The sequence below is a fragment of the Paramisgurnus dabryanus genome, chromosome 12 (assembly GCF_030506205.2).
Source record: "Paramisgurnus dabryanus chromosome 12, PD_genome_1.1, whole genome shotgun sequence".
NCBI classification, from domain to species: Eukaryota; Metazoa; Chordata; class Actinopteri; order Cypriniformes; family Cobitidae; genus Paramisgurnus; species Paramisgurnus dabryanus.
The window spans coordinates 2768283-2794238 of NC_133348.1; the positions used below are offsets into that span (position 1 = coordinate 2768283).

The 25956-nt window shown below is 38.4% G+C and overlaps 1 protein-coding gene across 2 annotated transcripts in view; it reads left to right on the plus strand.

The window, feature by feature from the left end:
- The window catches only part of galnt14 (UDP-N-acetyl-alpha-D-galactosamine:polypeptide N-acetylgalactosaminyltransferase 14 (GalNAc-T14)), a 49754-nt gene that overhangs the window by 13168 nt on the left and 10630 nt on the right, over nucleotides 1–25956 (plus strand). For both annotated transcript variants that reach the window (XM_073816337.1, XM_065256165.2), the window contains exons 3-12: nucleotides 6521–6619; nucleotides 11099–11166; nucleotides 11565–11630; nucleotides 15376–15497; nucleotides 15951–16038; nucleotides 16290–16374; nucleotides 21186–21289; nucleotides 22797–22923; nucleotides 24443–24535; nucleotides 24642–24725. In XM_073816337.1, the coding sequence (XP_073672438.1) occupies nucleotides 6531–6619; nucleotides 11099–11166; nucleotides 11565–11630; nucleotides 15376–15497; nucleotides 15951–16038; nucleotides 16290–16374; nucleotides 21186–21289; nucleotides 22797–22923; nucleotides 24443–24535; nucleotides 24642–24725 (926 nt within the window). In that variant the 5' untranslated portion in view covers nucleotides 6521–6530. The remainder of the gene's footprint in view (nucleotides 1–6520; nucleotides 6620–11098; nucleotides 11167–11564; nucleotides 11631–15375; nucleotides 15498–15950; nucleotides 16039–16289; nucleotides 16375–21185; nucleotides 21290–22796; nucleotides 22924–24442; nucleotides 24536–24641; nucleotides 24726–25956) is intronic.

Consider the following 25956-nt stretch of genomic DNA (forward strand, 5'->3'; position numbering starts at 1 on the left):
CCCAGCATAGTGTCATCAATGTGTTTGATTTTCATTGCAGCTCTAGCTTAAATGAAAGATGTATCAGCGCCAGTACCTTTCAGTTTCACCAAGGTTAGTTAAAGCAGCGGCACTCTGTTCCCAGTGCTGTTTTAAAGATCCTGTTGTATGTATAACACAAAGAGCACCTGAAGGACGTCTTGGCTCTGGAGAGCATCTGAGACATGAATATATATTTCCATGATTGAACCTCCAAGCCTTGTTCTGCATATAATATACAAACGTTACTAAACAATATGATATGCATAGCAGGCAGAGCAATTTCTCACTAGAGTAGCTTATTTAATTAGCTTTCATTGCCTTTTCTTGTTTTTCATATGCTGTATTTCCGTTAAAGTGGCCATATGTTGTGATTTGGACCAGCAGAATAAATATTGTAAGCAAAAAAAAAAATGAAAATGGAATTTCTTTAGATGAAACGAAACACGAGTCATATTCATCATAATGAGAAACGTTCACATTGAATTCCTAGTTTTCAGTTTTTCGGGGTCACATCCATCTCTTTGGAAATATTAAGTACATAACAATATGCTTCCGCTTCTCACAGAATGTTGTTTTCTGACAGAAGCCCTAATGATGTTTTGTGTTTCACTGTTTAAAGCATCCTCTTATCTCTAAAGACCTTGGGCTATTGCTGCATTGAGGGATGAATCCAGTTTCTAGACTGCCTGCAGTAGAGGCATCAAAAAGGATATAAAGCTGTAAACACATCCCTTAGCTCGTAAAGTGTGTTGAAGGCTGATCTGACTGTATTCATAAATGAAAAAGCAAATCATGCTACGGTGTATATGGATTTACAGATATACTTAATGTATATACATAAGTGCACTTTTAGGAATGTTAAAGCATCAAAAGTTTTGTCATCAAACATAAATATTTTTGCACTTTATGTGTTCCTCCAGCAAAGCAGTGCTGCTCTGATTAAACCATTTAATAGGCTATGGATTGTCTAATGAATGGTGAAATCTATATCACATTATTTCAATTTGCCTCGATATTTCAGCAGTCGTGTTAAAGTGAAAAAAGATGGAAGAGGCTTAAATTGCATTCAATTTCAGTCTGGCTGCCTTTTCAGACCAATTGCCTAGTAAGCAGCCTACATGGGTAGCATTTTAAGGCATCCCCCGACATGCTTACACACAAATGTGACCAGTCACGGAAAGTAGTGTTAGATCTAGTCTCCACACCACAGAAAAAATATAACGATCCAGCCCCGGACACCAGATCACGTCAGAAAATATAAGTTTACTTTGTTAAAGTATCTGTCAGATACAAGGCTGATCAATTGTTGCTAGAAGAGAGCATAAACAGAGTCGTAAACAGAGGCGTGAGACGGAGGTTTTAGATGATAAAATAGAACAGAGTTTTATTGATGACAGTTAGTTTCAGTTGCATATGCCTCAATGTTCAAACCTCGTCCACCTCGTCTACCCCGTCTACCCAGGAATACAGCATGCACTTGTTATATCCAAATTTGCTCAGCTGCATCATCCCTTAGACCTTGGGCTTTCATAAACATTCTCTTTATCTATCTTGTTTACACACAGACAGAACAGTTCTATGAAACTTCCCAAATGTGAAACTGAACCACAAAGAGACATATAAAATATAGAAATACAATGAATTAATGAATGATATAATAAAATATAGAAATATAATAATGAATGAATAATGAATAAAAACAATAATGAATAAATGAATTAATAAACAATAATGTAATAATAAAAATGATAATAATGAAATTGATAACGATAAAATGATATTAAATAATCAAATACAATAATTAAATGGATAAAAACTAATGATTATAAAATGATTATGATAATTATGTAAATAAATGATTAAAGATAAAAAAACACAATAATAAAAACATTCTGCACGTGAGGATCTAAGGTAGGATCCTTCAGTAGGGACACAAGTCGGATCTGGGCATTTTGAGTTATTCACATATTCTGAAAGTGCAGTTTCTAAGCTTTCCAACGATGTGTAACACATGGAAATCTGATAAGATTTGGAGAAGTTGTGGCCATTTGAATATAGGAACTCAGAAATACTCAAACCGAGAAAATCGAGACGAAAGGGACTCTTCTTTTCAGCTGGGGGAGACAATAGGGCTCATTTACATCTCATTTAGCTAAGCCATGCCCCCTGTAAAACCCTTTTTGAGATGTTCTAGCATCATATGTAGTATTTTATGACCAAATGACAACCCGCAAAAATAAACATGACTCTTTACCTTTGTGGGGATCACAAGTCGAATCCAGTCTGTTTCAGATTATCCAATGAATTTGTCCACAAATGCCTATAATCCGTGAAATATAGATTGTTTACATCAGATTTCGCATGAATGTCTGGTAATACAATATAATATATAATCTGAAGACTATTTAAATCGTAACATGTAAGGGTATATGAGCTTACACTCCGTTAAACACATGAACCTGCCTTCAAAGTTTGTATTTAAAATAGGGAAGTAGTATAATAGATCATCCAAACAGCGCCGTCGAAAACGTGACATCCTTTAGAGAGGTTACCAATGGCTCGCTCGTTCCTCCATCAGCCAATGACTTCATGGAAAATATTGATAGACAAAACATGTAGCCAATTATATGAAGAATACAACGATATCTGTGTAACTTCTGTGTGTTTGGACTCATGCTGCGCTGCAAGAACTGACATACACATGACGTCAAAGTACCGCGAGAGCGAGTCGAAATTAAACTACTCCGTAAGATTTCTTGAAGAGCTCTCGCGGTACTTTGACGTCATCCGACTGCGTCGCCGCATAAAGTCAGTGACGCGGCTGACGTACGATGCGGCTGACTGTTATTTGTTCCGCCCCAGCTTCTTTTATTTTTCTTTTGTTTTGTGCGCCCGAGCTTTACAGTCTGGGGAGACGCAGGCTATACGTTTGAAAAAAAAAACCTTAGCAAACATGTCTGAGGAACAGGGCAGCGCGTCACTACAGTCACGTGACTTCACGCTCGAGCCGGAAGAGAAGACAATGCTGAATAAAGTCGTAATTCTGCTATTTTTTGACCAAACTGTATTTTCGATGCATCAACACAATCTTACTGACCCACTGATGTCCCATGGACTACTTTGATGATGTTTTTATTAACTTTCTGGACATGGAAACCATACATAGATTTTCAATGAAGGGGAAAGCTCTCGGACTAAATCTAACGATAAAACATCTTAAACTGTGTTCCGAAGATGAACGGAGGTCTTCCGAGTTTAGAACGACATAAGGGTGAGTCATTACTTACATTATTTTCATTTTTGGGCGAACTATCCTTATTTAGTAGTCACGCTGTTCCCTTTGGGGGCGGAGGCGAAAACACAAGCTTATACAGTATGTAAATATACACACAGACAATGACGCCCCCCGCTGCACGCTAGAATCTCCGGAAAAACAAGCCTATTTTAACCGCAAAATGTACGCTTTTAAATGTACAAAAACTGCTATCTCAAACATGGAGAGGCTTCTTCGTGATCTCAACTAACAGATTCTGCAATAAAACGAAAATCACAAATTTCGAAAAAAAAACTTTGTTTCTCATTTTCTCGAAACTTGTGCTGCCGACTTGAGTCCCTGGTTTCCGTGACGGGTCACAAATGCAGATATCTTATTTTGGCCAAAATTTAAGGAACAGGAACAGCACCTCCACATTAAATAACTTGCATTGACAGATATTAAATATGTGAGTGACATTGATTTGTATCAAGATCACCAGCATTGTATTTTTCTAGGGAATGTTTATAAAAGATCCTTAAACACCTTAATTTTAACTAAGGCCTAGTCCTGGCTTTAGCTAAGCTTTGTCTTTGAAAGCAGGCCTTAATGCTTGAAAATCTGAAAGAAATCAATTTAATACTGAAAAGTATTTAATTGGGGTGTCACGATTCTCCAAATCCTCGATTCGATTACATTTCGATTCTAAGGTCACGATTCTATTCGATTCTCAGTTTTTACATTAAATGCTATGCCAATTTTAGACTAGACTTTTATGAAATATAATATCTGACCTTGAACCCGGATATGCCCTGCCATGTTCGGCGTGCTGCCAGTGGAAAAATATGGTACATGCACATACCTGATGAAACGAAACTTCCTGACAGATGAAAATTCCTGTCAGTACTTTGCACCTGAAAAACACGCTGAAACTCACCGAGTGGTCAGGGGTGTTCACTGATATGCTCACACAAAAATCGCTGCAAAAGACGCATTCCAACAGGTTTTATCGTAGTTTTTACCAACTCCATTGACATGTATTAGATGTGCTGTGAGGTACGGTATTACTCCGCCCCGGGAACTTTGTTTCTATTCTTGCAATTGGCAAAGGCGGATTAGCGCCACCACCTGGGCTGGAGTGTCTATTATTCAAGCTCTAAGCGGAAGAATGTATGGGTGTGAGGCGTTTGGGAAAATAGGTCCACAAGTTAACAACGAATGCTAAAACAGCTGTTGGAAAGCATCTTTTGCAGCGATTTTTGTGTGAGGATATCAGTGAACACCCCTGACCACTCGGTGAGTTTCACGTCTTTGTAAACGAAAGTTTAATGCATTTTAGGAAGGATTGTTCCAGTGCACCATTAAACCCATTGTAGAGGTCTGAGCTGAAACACAAACACGCGAAAATTCTCAGGACAGCCGCAAATGTCGAAATTTCAGTCAAAACCATTCTATTTCACCATAAACAATCTGAAAACAGGGCTTTAAGTCTAAAATACCGAACTTGTCCTTTAAACAAAATATTCCCTTTGCATATATCTAACTGGAATATAATCTTAACACTGTAGTAAATTACTGTGCTTAATTTTAACTGGATGTTTTTCTTGTGTTTATTTCATGTTGTACAATCATTTAGTAGTATTAAAATAAATGGTTTTATGATCAAATAAATAAATAAATGTGTTTTATATCATACTTTATTTTGTAATAAATATATTAAAGCTAATCAGTGTTTTCACGTGTTGCCTTAACCACATATTAGGGTTTTTGCATTTGATATATTTAGTTAAAAATACATTAAAATAGGAATCACCAGGACTGCACGTGCACGTATTGGTTAGACTGAACCTTAAGTACTCTGCTGTTCCATTTGCAATATAACCGGACTTGTGTCCTCCCGTGCTATTGTAAAGAACTGCTCTGAAGAACAGCCAATCAGAACATAGCTCCACATTATTATTCATGACCCTTTCGAAAAAGGTATAATAACAGACAATTTAATTCTAAGGGCAAATACTAGGGTTGTAAATGGACATGTAAATGGACATTGCACTTAATAAATCCACATACAGTACCTTCTATGTAGATATCAGAACAATATAACAGATTATTTCAATACACCTTTCTTTTTTCACCTTTAAATGTTCTATACAATATGAAAAACAAGAATTGTTGGCTGTTGTCTGGTTTGTACAAAGGTAATGCTGGCAAAAATGTAATGTTTATTTAATTATTACAAAAGACAAAACTAGAGGCAACATACAGCTTCGAACAAAGTGCACAGATGGTAATTAAGTCTGCTGTCAGAAGACAGAGTGTCATCTTTATCACTGCCTTACACAGAAATGTAAATGAACTTACACCACCATTAGTGTTTACCTACACTCAGATGCCCTGGAATAGACAACAGATATGTGTAAATCTATCTAGATGCACCAGACAAATGTTAAAACCAAACCATTTCTAGAGATCATCTAACACCTCATCTTAAACCCAGTCAGAAGGGATTTTGCTATCTTCAGATGTGTGTGGAAGCAGATCAATTGAAGAGCACCCCATCATACATAAAACTAGGACACAAGCTCCATATAAAGGCCTGTCCCTTGTTTGTTTGTACTCTGTCTTATTCGCTAAGGCTAAATGACTCCATGGGGAATCTGTTATTCCCGTAACTGCTGCTTTCTATTTGTTTTTAATACAATAGTTTTCTGAGTATGAAATACTATTTTTACCTCTTACATCTAAAACCTTAAGCCAGTGTTTCTAAGGTGAAGCAATGCAAGGTAATAGTTGGTGTTTACAGCAAGTCAAAATGTTCATCCTCAAAACAATGTTTTTTGCTGGGCCTCTCCTCCTCCTACAGTTGGGGTGAAGTGAAAATGCTATTTATTTTTAATCAGGTCCTACATTATTGATGTTCCCAATCCTCAGGGTTCTGGCTGCTGTCCTTACCATTTTAATCACATGTTCCCTATCTCTCCAAACAATAAGGCTCTGTTGACCTGTTAACCCAAGCGACATCTATTCTATAGTGTTCACTAATTACTAAAGCAACTAACATCTTAAAATCACTCAGCATTAGGCACAGTTTCTATTGTCCGCCATATTCTTAACTATCGTCCTGACCTCTTTTAACTTGGATTACTGCATGTGCAAATTCAGCATGGGTTTTTTCCAGATGATAAAATTGATGGTTAATTAGCAGTGCAGAGTCTCATTATATTTACTCCCTCCTGTCTTTCCCAGGTGTACAACAATGCACTATGATCCTGACCTGCCACCCACCACCATAGTGATCACGTTTCACAATGAGGCACGATCCACCCTACTGCGCACCGTGAGGAGGTATATGTTTTGATTTGTTTCTATTTATTATTAGTCACAGCGAAAACACGCCTTAGCCTACCTTTATGCTACAGTACAAAATTTTTTTTCGTATTGCCTTCTTTGTCACTTCTATGTTATAACAAAGATACTGGATATAACAACATTGAGTATTACATTATTATGAATAGTGGACAATGCAACACTCAATATGACTGCTCTGGAAGTCCCATCTTCCAGTTAAAAGAACCAATCATCAATTAATAAAGGCTTATGATTCTCAGAGAAACGTGATTTTAGAGATGCCCGGGCCCGGGTGTTTTCACGAAATCCAGATTTAGAAGGTGCCCAGCATCAGATTTTTTAAAAGCCCTTAAAACCAATTTTTTTTGCACATATAAGATTAAGGTCTGAAATTACTATAACCATTATTTTTAGAGGATTTAAAAAATATTTCCTATAAAATTATTAAAATTTTTTAGATTATCATTATCAAAAGTTATCATTACCGCAACATGATATTACATTAAATATATGCATTCACAAACTCATGTTTCGGTAATGAGAACGTAAAAGTTGTCTATGTACTATGACAAACAAAATTTCAACTTTTATCTGGAGAGAAAAAACAAGAACTGCTTTCCTGATAGCCATCTTGAGTGTCACAGTCAATTATGTCCCTTCCAACAATTTTTTTTGTTACGATGTTAGTTCCTTGAGGGCTTAAACAATGATTGAAAATTGTTGCGGAGGATGAGAAAATTGGTCTTGGACACATTTATATTCCTTATTTTTGTCTCTACATTTACCAATGATCACCAAATACCACATGTTTCTTTACTGTAAATGTTAATATAACAGGCACTTTTTAGATTTTTTAATTATAAATATTCCCATGTCAAAGAAACCAAATCCAGTCATGGACACGTTGCGGTAATGAAAATGTTCCCCTTAAATGTTTGTATGAAGTCATTTTAAATCATGTGCAAAATAGACATGAAGAGATGTTTGTAACTGTATGTTTCTTATTTTGATACACTTACTTTGCATTTCTTTTTTTATCAAAATGTTTCATGACACCTCATTAGTCTAATTTTGCGAGGAATCACCCACCCGTCTTTTCCTGTTCAAGAAGATAAGACTTTAGTAACTTTAGGACTGACATAAATGTCCAGGGGCAAACATGGCCGCCTTATAGTGTGACTTCCCTAAAGGGACTTCCTTCCACTTTTGACCTACGTTGGAGAACTGACCACTGATGCATGTTGATAGGGACAAGGAAGTTTTACAAAAACTATCAGGAACATGGGCGTTATTGGACCTAAAAACAAAATAAAGAAATGTAAAGCATTTTAATTTGTAGTTTTTTTAGCTTTAAATTAATTGCAGTGACTCACAGTGCCCCCAAACCATAATTAAAAACAATAATTCATTCCCATTAGCAGTTTATTGGAGCATGAACTGTATCCAGGTGCAGATTGTCGTTTGGTTCTTGAGCCTGCAGTGAAGGGATGCGTTGTGAGGTGCTGTGCCCTCGAGGTGCATGAATCCAAACTACTCTTATCACACATTAGTTACGTCAGCTTCTGCACAGAGCAGAAATGACTTCTGCCCCACTTTAACCCTTTGTTAATGCTACCAGCAGCTAACAATAGCTACGATAATAACGTCAAAATATTCTGATATCCTGTCCAGGAGTGACTAGATGAGCTTAGACACATTGATGTTCAAATGCTTATCTTTCTATGACCTTTTCCTCACATAGGGATTCTCTCTCACGCACACACATTTTGTCGCATGAACGCTCTCATAAACTAAACATTTACACAGAGTGGGTTTGAAGTGTATGCCCCAGGCACCTTTTGATGGGTGTTGCAGCTGACAGAGGTTATTACTATAGAGGAGCCCTAAGAGGTGGAAGAGAACTTTCTAGAACCCTAAGTACATTCCCCGGCTTCCTCAGATTGTCCTTGCGGCTGCCTATCAGAATAAGCAGAGAAAGTGAGAGAGAGTGGGAAGAGGAGGTGTGTGGGGAGGCTGTTTGTTTTTCATCGTCCCTCAGGTATAGAGGTCAGAGGAGACCTTGGCGACGTGCACAGAGCTGAAACACTATTTCCATCTGTCTGAAGATGAGCAGACTAAAAAAGAAAAGCAGTAAATGAATAACAAGAGACAATTTAATTTTCGAAAATGGCCTTGAGCAGAACTTTATTATACTGAAATCTCTTATATAAAAAAATCCAAAAGCACACAAATTTGGATTACACAGATATATTTAAACATATTTGCATATGCAGTGGCGGCCGGTGACTTCTTTTTTCAAGGCCGCTCGATGCGAAGTTCGTCAACACATGTATGTAGCCCGTCATGTGTGTGGTTTCTTTTTTCAAAATATGTGTTCTGCGCATCAAGAGATTCTGTGTGCATTACGTGTCTTGTCAAAATAAGTGCCTGCTGCAGATGCATCTAAAGGGTTTATGATAAAAGAGACGCTCGCGTTTGCCAGATACTCGCATAATCTCATGCGTAATCAAAATTTACTGTTAATGGAGTGTCTTGCTTGTATTTTGTGAATGTGAGCGTCTCTTTTATCATAAACGGTTTTGATGCGTGTGCAGCAGGCACTTATTTTGACAAAACACTTGACGCACACAGGATCTCTCAACGCGCAGAGAAACAAGGAACCACACACATGACACCCCGAACACTTATTTTGAATTAGCACCCCTCGGATGAGCAGTCACGAGCCGCCACTGCATATATGGGACCCTGGACCACAAAACCAGTCTGAAGTAGCATATATTTGAAGCAATAGCAAAAAATGCATTGTGTCAAAATTATCTATTTTCTTTTATGCCAAAAATCATTAGGATATTTTGTAAATTTTCTACTGTATCAAAACTTTCATTTTTGTGATGTCAGATTCCAGATTTTTTAAATAGTTGTGTCCAAATATTTTCCTATCCTGATAAACTATCCATTAAATGAGAGCTTATAAATCTCAATTTTTGACCCAAGGTCACATATATGTGAAAACGCTATAAAATTGGCTGTTTTTGTATAGGTAATCAAACTGTGCAATACATTTATCTGTGAATACATATCTTAGATATGTTAATTTTGCAACGGCTTTGCACATTGTTAAATTTAACTTGTATTAGAAATTTGGTTGTGACAAAACTATTTCAGAGCCATATCGACCCGAACAGGTGTTTTATAGTTAGGATGAGCTTCAAAGTCTGGGAATGGTTTCAAAGCCTAGATTTGGCTTCAAAGCAAATGTGCTACCCTGCTCCTACAAAGCCCCCCTACAAAACAAAAAAATCAATAGAATGACATTCAACACCTCGGTCAGTAAAGCATTGACAGGAAATTGAGGTTAAAATGACTTGGATTTTTATTTGAATAGGTGTAGCATTGCATTAACAGATGTAGTTAGAATCAATGTAAAGTTAATGTCATTTCAATGGGAAAACAGATTTAAAGTATTTACTCCCTATTAGTGTATGTTTAAAATATTTAAATGTGTTAAAATATTAGTCAAAGAGAAATGTCATGTGAATTGCTCAACAACATATGCCAAGTGGATTTGAGTTATGCCATTGAATGTATAAAACATGGACATAGTGTCCATGCGTCTCCCATAGGTTTCTGAAGAGCATTTTTGTAGCCGGCTAGTGCCACCTTGGCAGCGTGTCACTGCCATGAGCAACGAACTGGAACTTGGGTGAAGCTGAGGTGCCTGGTTGCTGAAACCACACCCACCTCGACTGTAGTGGCAGCAGATGCAATTCACCTGTCACTCAAGTGGCCACGCCCTTAATTGTACAGAACTTTAAGGCTTTATATAATTTAAACGGATAAATTTAAACTCACCACCCTCACAGTTGTCAAAAAGGGACAAATTTGCTATATAGACCAAAAACACTTTTTGTACCAGGCTGTAAACATATTTATTTCTGCCGTAAAGTTGGGCATTTTAACATGGGGGGGGTCTTAGTGGCCAGTCCCTTTTATTGCCATGCCCTTCGGCCTCGCCCTACCACCTTAACTAACAAATTTTCTGCGGGAAACCCTGCACAATCTTACTTGTATTACCTTACCTAAATCTAAAATGGTTTGAAACAACAGAAATTTTTGTGGTGACTGCCCTTTTTCCATCTCTTGTATTATGTTCTTTCATCAGTCTGAAGATAGGTAACCTACAGTAATACAGTGATCTAACAAATTAATTATTAATCATTTAATTTTGGAAGCTAATATGACTTTCCTCTTGAAACATATCTTATTTGAAGCGTGACTCGTGTCTTAAAATGAAATGCCTGTCCAGTTCTTTTTCAGTCCAAATTATTATTTCATACATTTTTAAGATGAGAACTTCCATTGTTTGAATATAAAATATAACTTTAATAGAATGCATAGTAGATTTATGCTATATTCTAACAGAACTGCTATTAAATTCACAGCCATTTTTACTGTTTTAATTCTGTTTCTGTCCAGTGTGTTGAATCGGACCCCTGTGCATCTGATTCATGAGATCATACTGGTGGACGACTTCAGCGAAGATCGTAAGTATGAAAGAGAGTGTACGCTTTGACTTATTGGTATCTAGAAAAGTAATTATTTAAGAAAAATATTTAAGGACAGAGTGCATGATCTCTGAAAGCCAATGTTGATATTTGAAATCACCTAAACAAACACTTCCCTACCCCAATAGAATCTGGACCTTCTTTTGATAGACCCGCCCCACACATACGCAACCCAGGCAACGATGTCAGATAGTAAACACGTCCCTTACTGCTGATTGGCTACAAGTGTGTTTGGGTACACATCCCGACTCTCTTTTCCAAAATGTTTTTTTTTTCAAAAATCATGCACCCCGCCTTTAATGAATGTTTATCACTGTAATATATGTAATAAACAAATTGAAATAAACTAAAACCTGACATTTTTCTTTTCTTTTCAGCAAATGATTGCCTTCTTCTCACCAAGTTGCCCAAAGTGAAGTGTCTTCGCAATAAACGTAGAGAAGGTAGGTCAGTGATGATGCCTCTGCTTCTTCCTGTGAATTTAATATTTTATATCGGGCTGGCAACACGCCTGTTTGCAATAACATCCTAGCCCTAAAAGCAGCTGTTGGCGTACGCTGGTGTGGCGGTGAGCGTTTTAACAGCAGGTGGTACATTACTAGGAGGGTAACAACAGACTGATGAACGCAGCAAGTGTTTTTCACACTCCCATACGTGTCACACAGGTGGCGAACAGAGCAGATTTACTGTAGTTCCCACTTCATAATCATACTGTCATCCGTATCTTTCTGTTCGGATGAACAGATATGCTAAATCTACACGTATTAGTTTGAGAACAGCTCGCTCAGAATGAGATTTAAACTCCTGATAAAAACATTTAGAAATCCATTTGCAAGCAGGGCATTTTCCGTGTGCATCTGACTGAAAACACTGGTCTTAAACCGTTGAAGCAAATATTGATTTTGCCACTGCTGTACAGCCTGTGGCAGATTTTATGTCGGCCGTTGTTCGGAATGGCTTTTTGAGCTCTTAGAGACGCTTTGGGTAAAATGCCCACTTAATGTTTAATGAAATCACATTAGCACAGTTTAACCAAATTATGGCTGTCGAAAGCTTAGTCATATTTATGGCTGGTTACCTTTTTGGCAAATTAGGCATCGAGCTTTACATATATTTGCATTTCCGATTTGGATTTAAGTTTCTCATTAAGTTTATTAGACCCATGCTGTTAATATCACTGGGCCGAAATGCATTTGTATGTTAATAACTAGATTTTCGGATGGAAATGTAAACAGTGTTTGTCCATGCGAAATCAAGCCTCCGTGATGCAAACATGTTGTGGGTGGCTGCCGGACCGATGTGCCATGGTCGCTTAAATGTTCTGCATGGATGCAATGGCATTGCTATGTGATCTCTTACTGGCCCAGGCCAAATCTATGACAGTTTGGTCCCTTTTGGTGGGATTTCAATAAAAAAAAGATCTTTATGCTAATTTTATCATGCACCATCTCCTGAAGTAATACAATAGCATATCTCTCCTTAAAGGCACATATAATCCACTTTTACATGGTGTTTGGACATAAGTGTTAGTGTTGTGTTAGCATTGGGTGAACACAACAACCCTAAAATGAACAAAAAAATCCTTTAATCCCCATAGAAAAGCAGTCTGGACATGCTGTTTTGATTCTCTTGTTAATCTGATGTCACACAAACAAAGCCCGCCCACTGCCACTGACTGCCTGTTTAATTTCACCCAAAAAGAATCAGGTGCACGAATGCGAAGCTCGTCAAAACATGTATTAGCCCATCATGTGTGTGGCTCGTCATGTCAAAATATGTGCATCACACGTTATGCCAAAATACGTGCCTGCTGCAGACGCTTCGAAGGGGTTATGATAAAGGAGATGCTCGCGTTTGCCAGATACTTGCTTAATCTCATGTGTAATCAGAGTTTAGTGTTAAGTGAGTGTCTTGCAAGTATTTTGTGAACGTGAGCGTCTCTTTAATCATAAACCCTTTTGTTGCATGTTCAGCAGGCACGTTTTTTGAAATGACGCATGATGCACATACACTCACCTTAAGGATTATTAGGAACACCTGTTCAGTTTCTCATTAATGCAATTATCTAATCAACCAATCACATGGCAGTTGCTTCAATGCATTTAGGGGTGTGGTCCTGGTCAGGACAATTTCCTGAACTACAAACTAAATGTCAGAATGGGAAAAAAGGTGATTTAAGCAATTTTGAGCAAGGCATGGTTGTTGGTGCCAGACGGGCCGGTCTGAGTATTTCACAATCTGCTCAGTTACTGGGATTTTCACGCACAACCATTTTTAGGGTTTACAAAGAATGAGGTGAAAACGGAAAAACATCCAGTATGTGGCAGTCCTGTGGGCGAAAATGCTTTGTTGATGCTAAAGGTCAGAGGAGAATGGGCCGACTGATTCAAGCTGATAGAAGAGGTATGCAGCACAGCATTTGTAAAGCCACAACACGCACAACCTTGAGGCAGATGGGCTACAACAGCAGAAGACCCCACCGGGTACCACTCATCTCAACTACAAATAGGAAAAAAAAGCTACAAATTGCACGAGCTCACCAAAATTGCACAGTTGAAGACTGGAAAAATCTTGCCTTGTCTGATAAGTCTCGATTTCTGTTGAGGCATTCAGATGGTAGAGTCAAAATTTGGTGTAAACAGAATGAGAACATGGATCCATCATGCCATGTTACCACTCTGCAGGCTGGTGGTGTATTGGTGTGGGGGATGTTTTCTTGGCACACTTTAGGCCCCTTAGTGCCAATTGGGCATCATTTAAATGCCACGGCCTACCTGAGCATTGTTTCTGACCATGTCCATCCCTTTATGACCATCCTCTGATGGCTACTTCCAGCAGGATAATGCACCATGTCACAAAGCTCGCATCATTTCGAATTGGTTTCTTGAACATGACAATGAGTTCACTGTACTAAAATGGCCCCCACAGTCAGCAGTTCTCACCCAATAGAGCATCTTTGGGATGTGGTGGAATGGGAGCTTCGTGCCCTGGATGTGCATCCCACAACTCTCCATCAACTGCAAGATGCTATCCTATCAGTATGGGCCAACATTTCTAAAGAATGCTTTCAGCACCTTGTTAAATCAATGCCACGTAGAATTAAGGCAGTTCTGAAGGGGAAAGGGGGTCAAACACAGTATTAGTATGGTGTTCCTAATAATCCTTTAGGTGAGTGTAGGTTTCACAAGACGCACCGAACACATATTTTGATATGATGAACCTTAAATAAAAACAGTAGTAAACATGGTGATTACCTAAGCAATGCAGTGTTTGTTGCTCTACACTTTTATATTTTGACAAATGTAGCTAGATTACTTAGAAAACAGCTGAGCTACTGTCAGGCTGCAGAATGCATCATAGCTCTTCACAGTCAGTTACTCTCCAACACTTTAAAAAGTAAAAATGCTAAGTAACATCGCAAAGTTCAGACTTATCCTGATCATCCACTAGCTGCCCCCTCCCTGTTTATTCCAGCGCTCCTAGGTTCCATTACACACTGTCACACACTGTCGCTTAGACAGCATTGATTAATGCATAAAACCCCTGTGCAGCCAACTCTGTACAAGAGAAAATTGTTAAAAGGTTTAAGGCATTTAAACCTCATTGTCGTCCCAGAGCTACAAACAGGGTGTGCGGTTCTGCTATGTTAACTCTATTAGCTGTAGGTGAATGTAATCCCTGCCGTTCTCTCTCCCCTTAGTCTCTCGCTTGAGCTTTCTCTCTTTCCTTTCCATCTGCCCAGCGCATACACAGAGGGACCACACTAGCCTAATATGAAATGCACACACAATCACAAACACCATACCAACCTGCTCTCAGAAACTCTGTAGAGCGTGCACTCACCCATCTGGAAAATACAGCCTTATTGTGGATGAAATAGGATTTTTAATTGGCTGAAGTTGCCGTGCTGCATGAAACTTTGCACGTTTACAATTATTATGCATCCTCAGTCAAGCTCTGCTGATTTAACAGCCTCGCCTTTACTGAAAAGTTTCTTGCTCTGATTCGATAACACCCATAAGGCCTTAATTGTCTCTTCACCTAATCAGATTTAAATGGCTCTTCTCATTTCTTTTTCTGCGAACGAGATTGTTGAGAATATTTTTATTTTTTAAAATTTTATCCTCAGCTCTGATGGACGGTGTCCCTGATTAACCTATAGTGTCCCTGTGTATGTGTGTGCCTCAGGACTAATCCGGTCCAGGGTTCGAGGGGCGGACGCTGCTGGTGCCGGGATCCTGACATTTTTGGACAGTCACTGTGAGGTCAATAAAGACTGGTTGCCACCCCTGCTGCAGAGGGTCAAAGAGGTTTGGTTTTAAATTCATTCATTCATTCATGTGCAAATTTATCTAAAAAAAAAAATGCAATAAAAAATGTATGGACTTAAACATGCCACCTGACTTGTAGGAAAAAATTTATACTATTCATACTATTGAGTATTTCATTGAGTTCAATTTAGTTCACTCAGAAGTGCCAAGATTCACAACAATCACAAAATTTCATTCATGCAGTTTAAACAGGTAGTTTAAAAGCCAAATAGTGCTGACACATCGCAAGTATTCTTTTCTTTCAGCAGGATGGCATTGTGTGGTATCAAAAGATTGAGCTTTGAGGTCACAGTGTGATGTTTTGGACGTGTGTTTGTGTGTACCCATTCTTCGTAACACGCAATCCAAGTGCCTACTGATTTTTCCCCTCCTGAAGCTGAACAGGCAGTCAGTCGAATCGTCTACATTCCCTTTTTTGTCTTAATTTTTCAGGACTCAACCTGTGTCGCCAGCCCTGTGATTGACATCATTAATATGGACACGTTTGCCTACGTCGCAGCTTCCTCAGACTTGCGAGGAGGTAAAAGCTGCAATTATAATCCTTCATCCGCTGGCATCAGGGGGCGTCGGGTGCATTCCCCAATCAGCTGTGTCACACAGAAACAAATCTAACAATTTGCTGTGATTAAAGCCCCGCCCCGTCATTGGCGGTACACTTTAATTATCACTGCCGCTGTGGCTTTTAATAACAACTTAGAAAAATTAAACTTATGAGACATTATAGCAAAAAGAGCTTCACTGATATCTCTCTGTGTGTTTGTTCTGCTGCAGGCTTTGACTGGAGTCTACATTTTAAATGGGAACAACTATCTGCTGAGAAGCGAGCCAGGAGAGCTGACCCTACCGAGCCCATCAAGTAGGTGAAGAGAAACAGGGGAGCTTTTATAGAAACTAGTCTGCTCGTATATAGGAGAGAGTGAAATGGTTAGGTCTAGCAGTAACTGGCCTTGGAGCACAATGTTTACAACTTATTGAAAACTCCTTATTGAAGACTCTTTTTCTATAGTAGAATGACTTTATTTTGGTACGACATCATGAAGTGGAAGCAGAAAATGTATTCTGAAATGATGTGGAACTTTATGCATGATTTGTTTAAATCATATATTCTCCATCAATTATCAATAATAATTATGCAGTTATACAGAAAAGCTTGTAGGGGGTAGAGCGCTTACACATGTGCTTTGGACAACATCAAAACATGTGTCTCTGGCAGAAGGTTGAACTATGTGTTGTGTTCATAAGGCGGAGTCTGTGAGCGGTTATGGTTGGGGTGTAATCAATATGACATCACATTGCTAGGGGATCCCCAACAGGCTGTTTGTGTGACTTTTGCAGTTTAAAGGAGATTACACAAAGAAGAATAGATGGATTTGTATAATAACAGGATGTTTCTGCACACACACTGGCAAATAATTTTACGCTAGAAACACATTTAAAAGTGCATTTTTTAGGTTAGGGACACCTAAAAAACATTCCTTTATTACATTCCTTTATTACATGAATTAAAATAATTTTTTTAATTAGACCTTGTTGATATGTTTAAACAAAGCACAATCGACTTTTATATCCTAGGCTTTTTCCTCCATCATCTTTCCCCACCCTCTATTTCTCCTTCTGTTATGGTGTTAAATTTACGCTGTTCTAACTTTGAGAAAGGTGATTGTAATGAAGGCTGTTAATAGCTCAGATAAGCAGGCACTTAAGCTGAGAGAGGCTGTGATCTCGTCTGCTACTGCGCGTGCTGCGCTCTGGTGCACCATTGCAGCCGGTCTGAGGCTCTGGCAGCCCGCTGCCAACAGATGCGGATCAGAACAACAGAATAGATCAGTGATCAGCAAGTGTGCTAGTATGTGGGCACAGATGGTAAATAGTGGTGTGTATATCACAATGATATGCAAGAGGGACAACAGAAATGCTAACCCCTGACTGACAGCCAATTGTTTTCATGACTAGCAAAAGTTTGCTTAAGCATTGTGTAACATGATATTTACAGGTAGCTGTTAATTGGAACTGTTGTGACATGATCTTTTTAATGTCTTACAAGTATGTACAGCATGTTATTACAAAGTAAGAATGTGCAGTTAGCATTCAGAACGAGTTTGGTGGCACTAGATAAAGGATTTTTCAAGAGTAGAAGAGTAAACAAAATACCATAGCTTTGAAGCTGGTTATATGTACAAGAATACATTGAATTGAATGTGGACTCTTTTTGACTTTTCGATTTGGCCAAGTAAGCAACCACCCACAACATGCTAGCATCGTGACAGCCAGTTTTAATGAAAGCATAGTTTACATTATGACTAAAACATTTATGGTAAGGGAGAGCATGGCACAACCTAACGCTTTTTGGTTTCGGCTCAATCATTAAAAAAGATTTGAGTTTGATTAATTATATTTTTACACAAGCAACACACAATCTCACAACACAAAGTTTGTTTCTATTACTTACCATTCTTGGACAATTACACCAAACATGAAAGTAGTGCAAACGTTACAACTTCACACATAGGTGGGGTTAATTGTAACAGGCAGGGGGTTAGTTGTAACACTTGCTAAAAATTAAGTTTGCAGTCAAATATTTCAATACTATTTTGTCTATATACTTAAAGTGAATATCATTTATATATCTGTCTATAATAGATGGATATCTACAGTATTCATCCCTCATAACCATAGTTCAATTATAAATGTGTGTAAATATGTGAGAAAAAGCAGCACAATTATGACAAAAAAATATATATATGTGACCCAGTCTGTAAGAATCATACTACAGTTTCAAAATCAAATTCTGAGATAATGAGCATCAAAGTCTGATTTTAGCCATTAATTTCATTATGATTTCAATTTTTGATGTGACCTTATTCAATCAATATTAAAGATATGAACAAAAATACATTTTCAAACACAATTTTTATAAAACAGGCACATTTATTTTGTTGTCAGCCAGCAATCATTAGTGTGAAGCCTATTTAAAACAACGGCAAGAATTACGCTAACATTAGCTGTTTACATATCGTAAGTGCTGAGGGGTTGTAACACAGCATTACAATTAACCCTGCTGAGTCAAAATATATCTTCAAGCCCACCAAAAAAGTTGCCAAGATATTTCAAAACGATACTATGTTTTAGTCAACAAGACACTGATTAATATGACATAGCATTGGATTTGGTATCTTACACACCCAACTCAGAAACCGAAAAAAAAAAATGTAAATTATGTTTGGGAACCGAGAACCTTATGCTTTTTAAAAGGAAAAGTTTTGGTTCTAAAAGCGATTCCGATGTGATGCACGGACAAAGTGCTGGGAGCGGTCACTTTAAATAGCCATGTCTTACCTCATGAATATTAATTACATTAAGCCACTGTTAACATTCACGCAACCAAATTAACACAGCTTACCACAGAAAACACTCGCAGTGCTGAGCTAAGCTTTGTATACTTAGTGTTAAACATGTCTGAAAGAAAGTCAAAAGTGTGAATGGATTCTAGGGCTGTTGACGGTACAGTGCGACTCGCGGTGGTGTGCACGTCACAAATTATAAAAATATAAAGTACAGTCTCACCCACCAAAATGTCTTTAAGCTCGTGTGAACACAAACGACCGGCAGACCAGAGTAAGTATGCTATAAAGTGATATCAGTGATGAACCGCTGACTTTGGGGCGGAAGATATTTTCTCTTGGTCATGGTTGTGAAAAAGTATCAATATGTACTAACCCCCCAAAAGTTCCTCACTTGAACCGTGTGTTTTTTCATGGATGCAAGTGATACAGTAACCATCCACATACAGTAGGCACTGATCCTGTGGGTGCTCAATTTCTTAACATTCGCTTCACATATCATGTCTAAAACCACCCGTTTTCCTTGATTGGGGGCTCCAGAGCGTCTGTCGTTGCTAAATAACCTAAGCATTGCTTGACGTTGTGACAAGCACCCACCGGCGGAAAAGCAATCGGCGCCTATGAACACGCACGTTTGTTAAGAAACGTATATCTGATCCTCGTTTACATTTTTATATTTCAAAATATATGTATATGCATTATATATACATTATATTGATGCCTATTTGCATCAATGCGTGTGTGCACATACAAAATTATATCCTGCAAAGGCTGCTGTACAAGTAACAATAAGTGAGAAAACACTTGCTCCAGCAAATGTAAATCTCTAATCATATGTTTTAAATGTTTGAGAACGACTGCTGCTAACATGTCCACATCACCAGGTAGGATCTTACGAGCACTACTTCAACAGGAATAAATTATATAGTGACTAAAAATATTAATTCACTTCAAATTTAAAATATTTTGACAGTGATTAATAAACACAAATGTAGTTAAGTATTGTGCATTATAATTTCTACTTCGTTTATTATATGGAATTGGAATCAGAACCGCGAATCGTTAGGCAGAACCGGAAATGGAACCGGAAAATTTCTTACGATACCCAACCCTACATATGATGAACAAGTTTACTTACATGCCACCAAAACTCTCTTTTTATCAATAACTCTATGGAAAAACATTATACCTTTCCATAAATTTCCGAAAGACCGTCTTTTGGAAGGGTGAAAACAATACGGGAAAAACAAAACGCTTAACCCTGTGCAACAATGTAAACAATCTGTGTTACAACTAACCCCACGTTAGTTTTTGGCCTGCGCACCCCTAGACAAGAAGAATGGTCTCAAGACCACTTTTTAAAGGTGGTCTCGTCTCTGTCTCAGACAAAGAGGACTCGGAATTTTATTTCAAGACCGGTCAAGACCACAACTGATGGCACATCACAAATTTATTTATCATTAATTTTATGCAGTTTATTCAGGCATATGATGTTGACATTTTTTAAGCATTGTTTAAGTTTCTCCCAATGACAATTTTTCTAATTTTATTACTAAAAACACCTGCATTGTGTTAAGTGGATGGCAAGCCATGGAAAGACAGTTCAGATTAAATGGTTAAGTTGATTTCAGCTCTTTAGTGTTTGTTCACTTTTATTTGCTTATAGACAAAGATAAATTCCCATATATCTGCAATGCCTTTGATTATTTTATCAACTTTACTGATGGCATACATACACACACACACACACACACACACACACACACACACACACACACACACACACACACACGCACGCACGCACGCACACACACAGACAAAAAGTGCCTAATCATATGCATATTCCACATATCCGCATATTCCAGTGTTTTAATGCAGTGACTTGCACTGGTCTTGGTCTTGACTTGGTCTCGGCTTGTCTTGGTCTTGGTCTCAACCCTTTAAAGTCTTGGTCTTGTCTCGGTCTCGGCCTGTCTGGTCTTGGTCATGACTTGGTCTCAGCTTAGGTGGTCTTGACTACAACACTACCACGATGTAGATAGAAATAGGTCATTCTAACGTAATAAAAACATAACAGTTAATTTATGTAAGGTCTTTATACGGCTCTCAGGGGACTTTGTTTTTGAAGAGTCAAACTGGAAACCATGCTATGCTCTTTCCAAAATTAGTTACTGAACTAACTCACTCAGTGTGTTTTAGTGACATTTTAACCTGTTTGTGACATTGCATGACATCCATAAACCCAAGCCACGGTCCCGAAGACAGTAGCACTGAATGAAAATGGCTTTGAGTTCATTGTGAAGAGTTGTTTCTTTTCAACCCCCAGAACGCCCATCATCGCAGGAGGACTGTTTGTAATCGACAGATCGTGGTTCAATCAATTGGGAAAATACGACACAGCCATGGACATCTGGGGAGGGGAGAACTTCGGTGAGTATTTACTATGCATAAGAGCACCTGTCTGACTGCATTCAAACCTCAATCACTTTCCTCCTCTGACAGATTGATTGAAGGCAACTTGTTGGTGTTGTCTCATCAGAGAGACGAAATGCCATGCAATGACATTCGAACTTAGGAATAGCTTCTCTTGATCTCTAAAATCAATTTCTCAAACCATGGCCGGTTTGGTGCTTCTATTTAAGCGATTTTCTTAAAAAAAAAAATGAGGAAAATTGAATGGTTCTCCTTGTGCTCGGTAGAAAAGTAACCGCCATTAACCCTGAACACATAAAGCAGAGCTAGACCAACTTTAGCTGAACCAAAAAAATAATTATCATCTATTAGCTTGTGCTCTTTAAAGTTAAATTTAAGAAACCGTGATTGATGCATGTTTACCTAAATTGATATTGATTTGCTTGAAAGTTATTTTTTACACTGTATTTTGGAAAACGTAATTAAGTTCTCAGTGATGAGAAGTATTGATTTAACCTTTACCTTAATAGCTCAGTGGTACAGCATCGCATAAGCAACGCAAAAGGTTGTGGGTTCAAACCCAGGGAACACACATACTAATAAAAATCTATACCTGTACCTTTTAATGCACTGTACTGTAAGTTGCTTTGGATAAATACATTTTAAAAGTCTCCATTTAATCTCTTTGCTGTCTAAATGCATACCAACAAACATCAGAATAGCGTGATCTCGTACAGTGGAAGCTTGGCAACTTCTGGTGAAATGACCGACAGTGACCACTGGTGAAAGGAAGTGGGTCTGCCCAGCTTTGCGACGATGTTGAGAAAAGTTCAACATTATGCAAATGATTAGCGACTTTCGTGGTTACAACCAGTGGGAGTGAAACAGTGGAGCTCATTAGTTACTGAGAGGATGGCCGCTCACTTGTTACTAGGACAACCGGAATTAGGAACGCCTCCTAACGACCACATTGAAAGAGATGGGTGACACAGTGCCTGTGTCCGAAATAGCCCCCTATACCCTCATTCACTATTCTTTACATTAGTCCACTAAAATAAGTTAACTTGGAGTAAATAAAAAAAAAAGTGAATTCAGACACTAAAGGGGGTTGCACACCGGACGAAAACTGCCGCATCGCGTCTAAGACAGCTCGGAGGTATTGTACACCGGAAGTGCACATTAAATAGCGCAAGCTTAGTCAGATAGCATTTACTTCAAAATGTAAAATATACGTTAGCAGTCAATGTTAATCGCTAATGATTTGATGTTGTTTAATGTTAAACTAGCGGCTAGTTGTAAGTGTACATCGGTTGCACTAAATAATGTGCACTATGATTTCGGACACCATTAAAAATGGATGTTCCCTCAAATAGTACACTATTTAAGGGTATAGGGGGCTATTTCGGACACAGCCAGTGACAAAGTCGCTTGTGATGTCCACGCAGAATAAGAAAAAACATTTAGGTATTAAATATACCTTAAGCTGAGATTTTTATTTTATATAAATATCTTGTTATGTTTCTAGAAATCTCTTTCAGAGTATGGATGTGTGGAGGAAGTCTGGAAATTGTTCCCTGTAGCAGGGTCGGCCATGTCTTCCGCAAGAAACATCCCTACATCTTTCCAGAGGGCAATGCAAACACATACATAAAGTAAGAACCATAAAGCAATGCAATCACTTATATTTTATTTATTCAAAACTCTAAAAAATATCTAAAAGTTTTCATTAAAGGCGGGTTTCATGATTTTTGAAAACCACTTTTGAGTACCAAAACACACTTGTAGCCAATCAGCAGTAAGGGGTGTGTTTAGTTACCGACATCGTTTCCTGGGTTGCGTATGTGTGAGGCGAGTCTATCAAAAGAAGGTCCAGATTCTATTTGGGTAGGGGGCGTGTTTGTTTAGGTGTTTTTAAAATGTCAACATAGAGGGTATGCACATGACGTCACCTTCGGCGAAGTGACTTCGTTTACGCCCATTGAGTGGCAAAAAGTTGGAGCGACAGCATTAGCATAGCGTCAAAAACGCGTCTAAAATGGGAAAAGTAGTTGTGTGATCGACTGTGCTAACAGATTCAACAAAAATTTGGAGCAGACTTTTTCCAGACTGCAAAAAACACTCAAAGAAGAAGTAAATCAGTAGCAGTAGCCATATGTCAGGTATGTAACATTTTGGGATAAAAAAATTCCTATAAAATACACCAATGAATACTCATTGTGTAATTGTAAAGTTTTGTCAGTGAGCCGTCATTTAAAAACATCCATTATGATGAGCCTTGTGTTCTACAAAGGTGGGATGGTTTAAGAGTGTAAGGCAAGACAAACATATATGTCAGGAAAAGCAATGTCTGGCCATATGCCAATGTCCACAGACTACTGGTTGTTTGGCAAGCTGTTAGGGTCACTGTTAAGGCCAACTAAATTAAATTTAAGCTGATAATAGTCAGCCTTTGTGTTGAATGTTTTGCCACTCAACAGAGCAAGCTTCAGCATGGTGCCATGGAAAAATGACGTTGTTGCATACCCTCAATTGGCTTTCAGAGATCAAGTACCCCGTCTTTAAAGAAATCTTTTGGCTAATAAGACTTGTACTGCAGCCCACATTTACAACATCAGAAGATCTTGTTTTATCCTTAGGGCTTGTTAACCTGTAAATTTGAATATGCTAATTGGTCTATTTTTATCTCTGAATGTTGTCCCTGGTTGAATTTTGTGCCACACATTGAGATAATATATCGACTTTTCCCTAGAAGAAAATCTGCTGTGCAAAATTTGTTTACTTTTATCACGTTTTGCCTCTCGGGGAAAAACCTCAGCGTGAAACCGTATGAAATATTAAGGGCATAGCACAACATTCTTTCTGTATCTGAATCGCTATGCAGTGTGCTCAGTCAACAAAATCCATTTCCTCGTATAGTTCAAATCCACTAATAAATAATTCCCGAAGGCATTAGTCGGCTTTACTATACTACATCTGTTTGTTAAAGTAAGAAAAGTCTTGATCAGATATGGGTTGTGCGCTAAAAGTCATCCAACTACATTTTCATTCATGTATGCAACATAATTTCTAGTAGCTGTACTGATGATTGGCAGGTCATGCTAAGAAAGTCAATAGTAAGGTTGATTTGCATATCTTCGAAGGAAGAACACACATCATTGCTCCTTGTTTCAGGAATACCAGAAGGACGGCCGAGGTTTGGATGGATGAGTTCAAACTGTTCTACTACTCAGCTCGACCAGCTGCCAGGGGGAAGTCCTATGGAGAGTGAGTGACTGATAGTATGTGTGTGTTTATATGTGTATCTGTAACAGAAGGGCATTAGAGTAAAGATTCATGTCTTATTCCTCTCATTCTCTTCCTCTCTTATCAGCATTCGCGACAGGCAGGAGCTTCGTAAGAGGCTCGTATGCAAATCCTTCAAGTGGTATCTGGACAACGTCTATCCAGAGCTCAAGTGAGTCGGGGAACGAGCGTGGTGCATGGCGGCGGTGACTGATGATTGCAAATTGCAGTGTTATTATTTAGCATGGCAGTGAATGGCTCCTCTGTGTCTAAAGCTTATTTGTTGTAGGCTAAGCCGCTGTCTGTCTGCTCTCATTGGTCACAAGGGAGAGATTTCGACCCACTGTAGCAAATACTGAATACTAACATTGCTGTCAGTACGCTAACATTTTGGTTGCAGTCAAACATTGAGATGCACAGATAGAGTTCTGGAAATAAGAAACAGAGCACATATTGTAGTTGACCTGCCTCAAAAAACAGCCCTGACTCATTACTCAGGTAATCCACTTAACAAAAATACATTATTAGCAAAGCACATTTTTATTAAATGCATTTGTAAACGGTGAATTATTTTTTCGTATTTTTTTTTTTATTATTTTTACGTAAGCAGACTTATGCATTTGATCTCTTTTAGCGCTAGTACACAGACAAAATGTTCGGGATTTATCCAGGATCGTCTGATTTTGGTTCATTCACACTGCCATGATTTTCCGGAATATGTGCGTGCATTCACGCAAATGACGTAAAGGTCCTGTAAAGACAGGTGACGTATTTAAAGGAACAGTATGTAGGATTGTGGCCAAAACTGGTATTGCAATCACAAAACCTGTGGCTAAAACTGGTACTGCAATCACACAGCTGGTGGCCAATACACAAAATGACAACATAAACATCAGTTGAGGGCTGCAACTCCACTTTTTTAATGACAATATCCCGGCCGGACCACTGTTGTCAGTGATATAAATATTTGAAATGAAAATGATTTCTTAATGTCTAGTGACATATCAGGGCCATTTTATGATTAATTGATATAAATTTCTTACATACTGTTCCTTTAAAGTCCAGGGCTTGAAAGGTTATTTTGCCGTGATACAAAGTTAGCTTATTGTCCGTGATTTCTCTGTTGAGAATGTGACGCGTATTTCTATCATGCTGCTAAATGAGATCAGCTTCAGCACAGGTAGTGATGAGCTCCCAAATCTCTGCTTCAGTCCAGTTTGCAATTTTTTTTCGACATGAATGTTAAAGGGACACTTTTTTTGCTCATTTTCCATCTCCTCTAGAGGTGAATTTTTGTTAACCGTTTTGAAATCCATTCAGCTGATCTCCCGGTCTACCACTTTTAGCATAGCTTAGCATAATCCAGAGGTCCCCAACCACCGGGTCGCGACCCAGTACTGGGT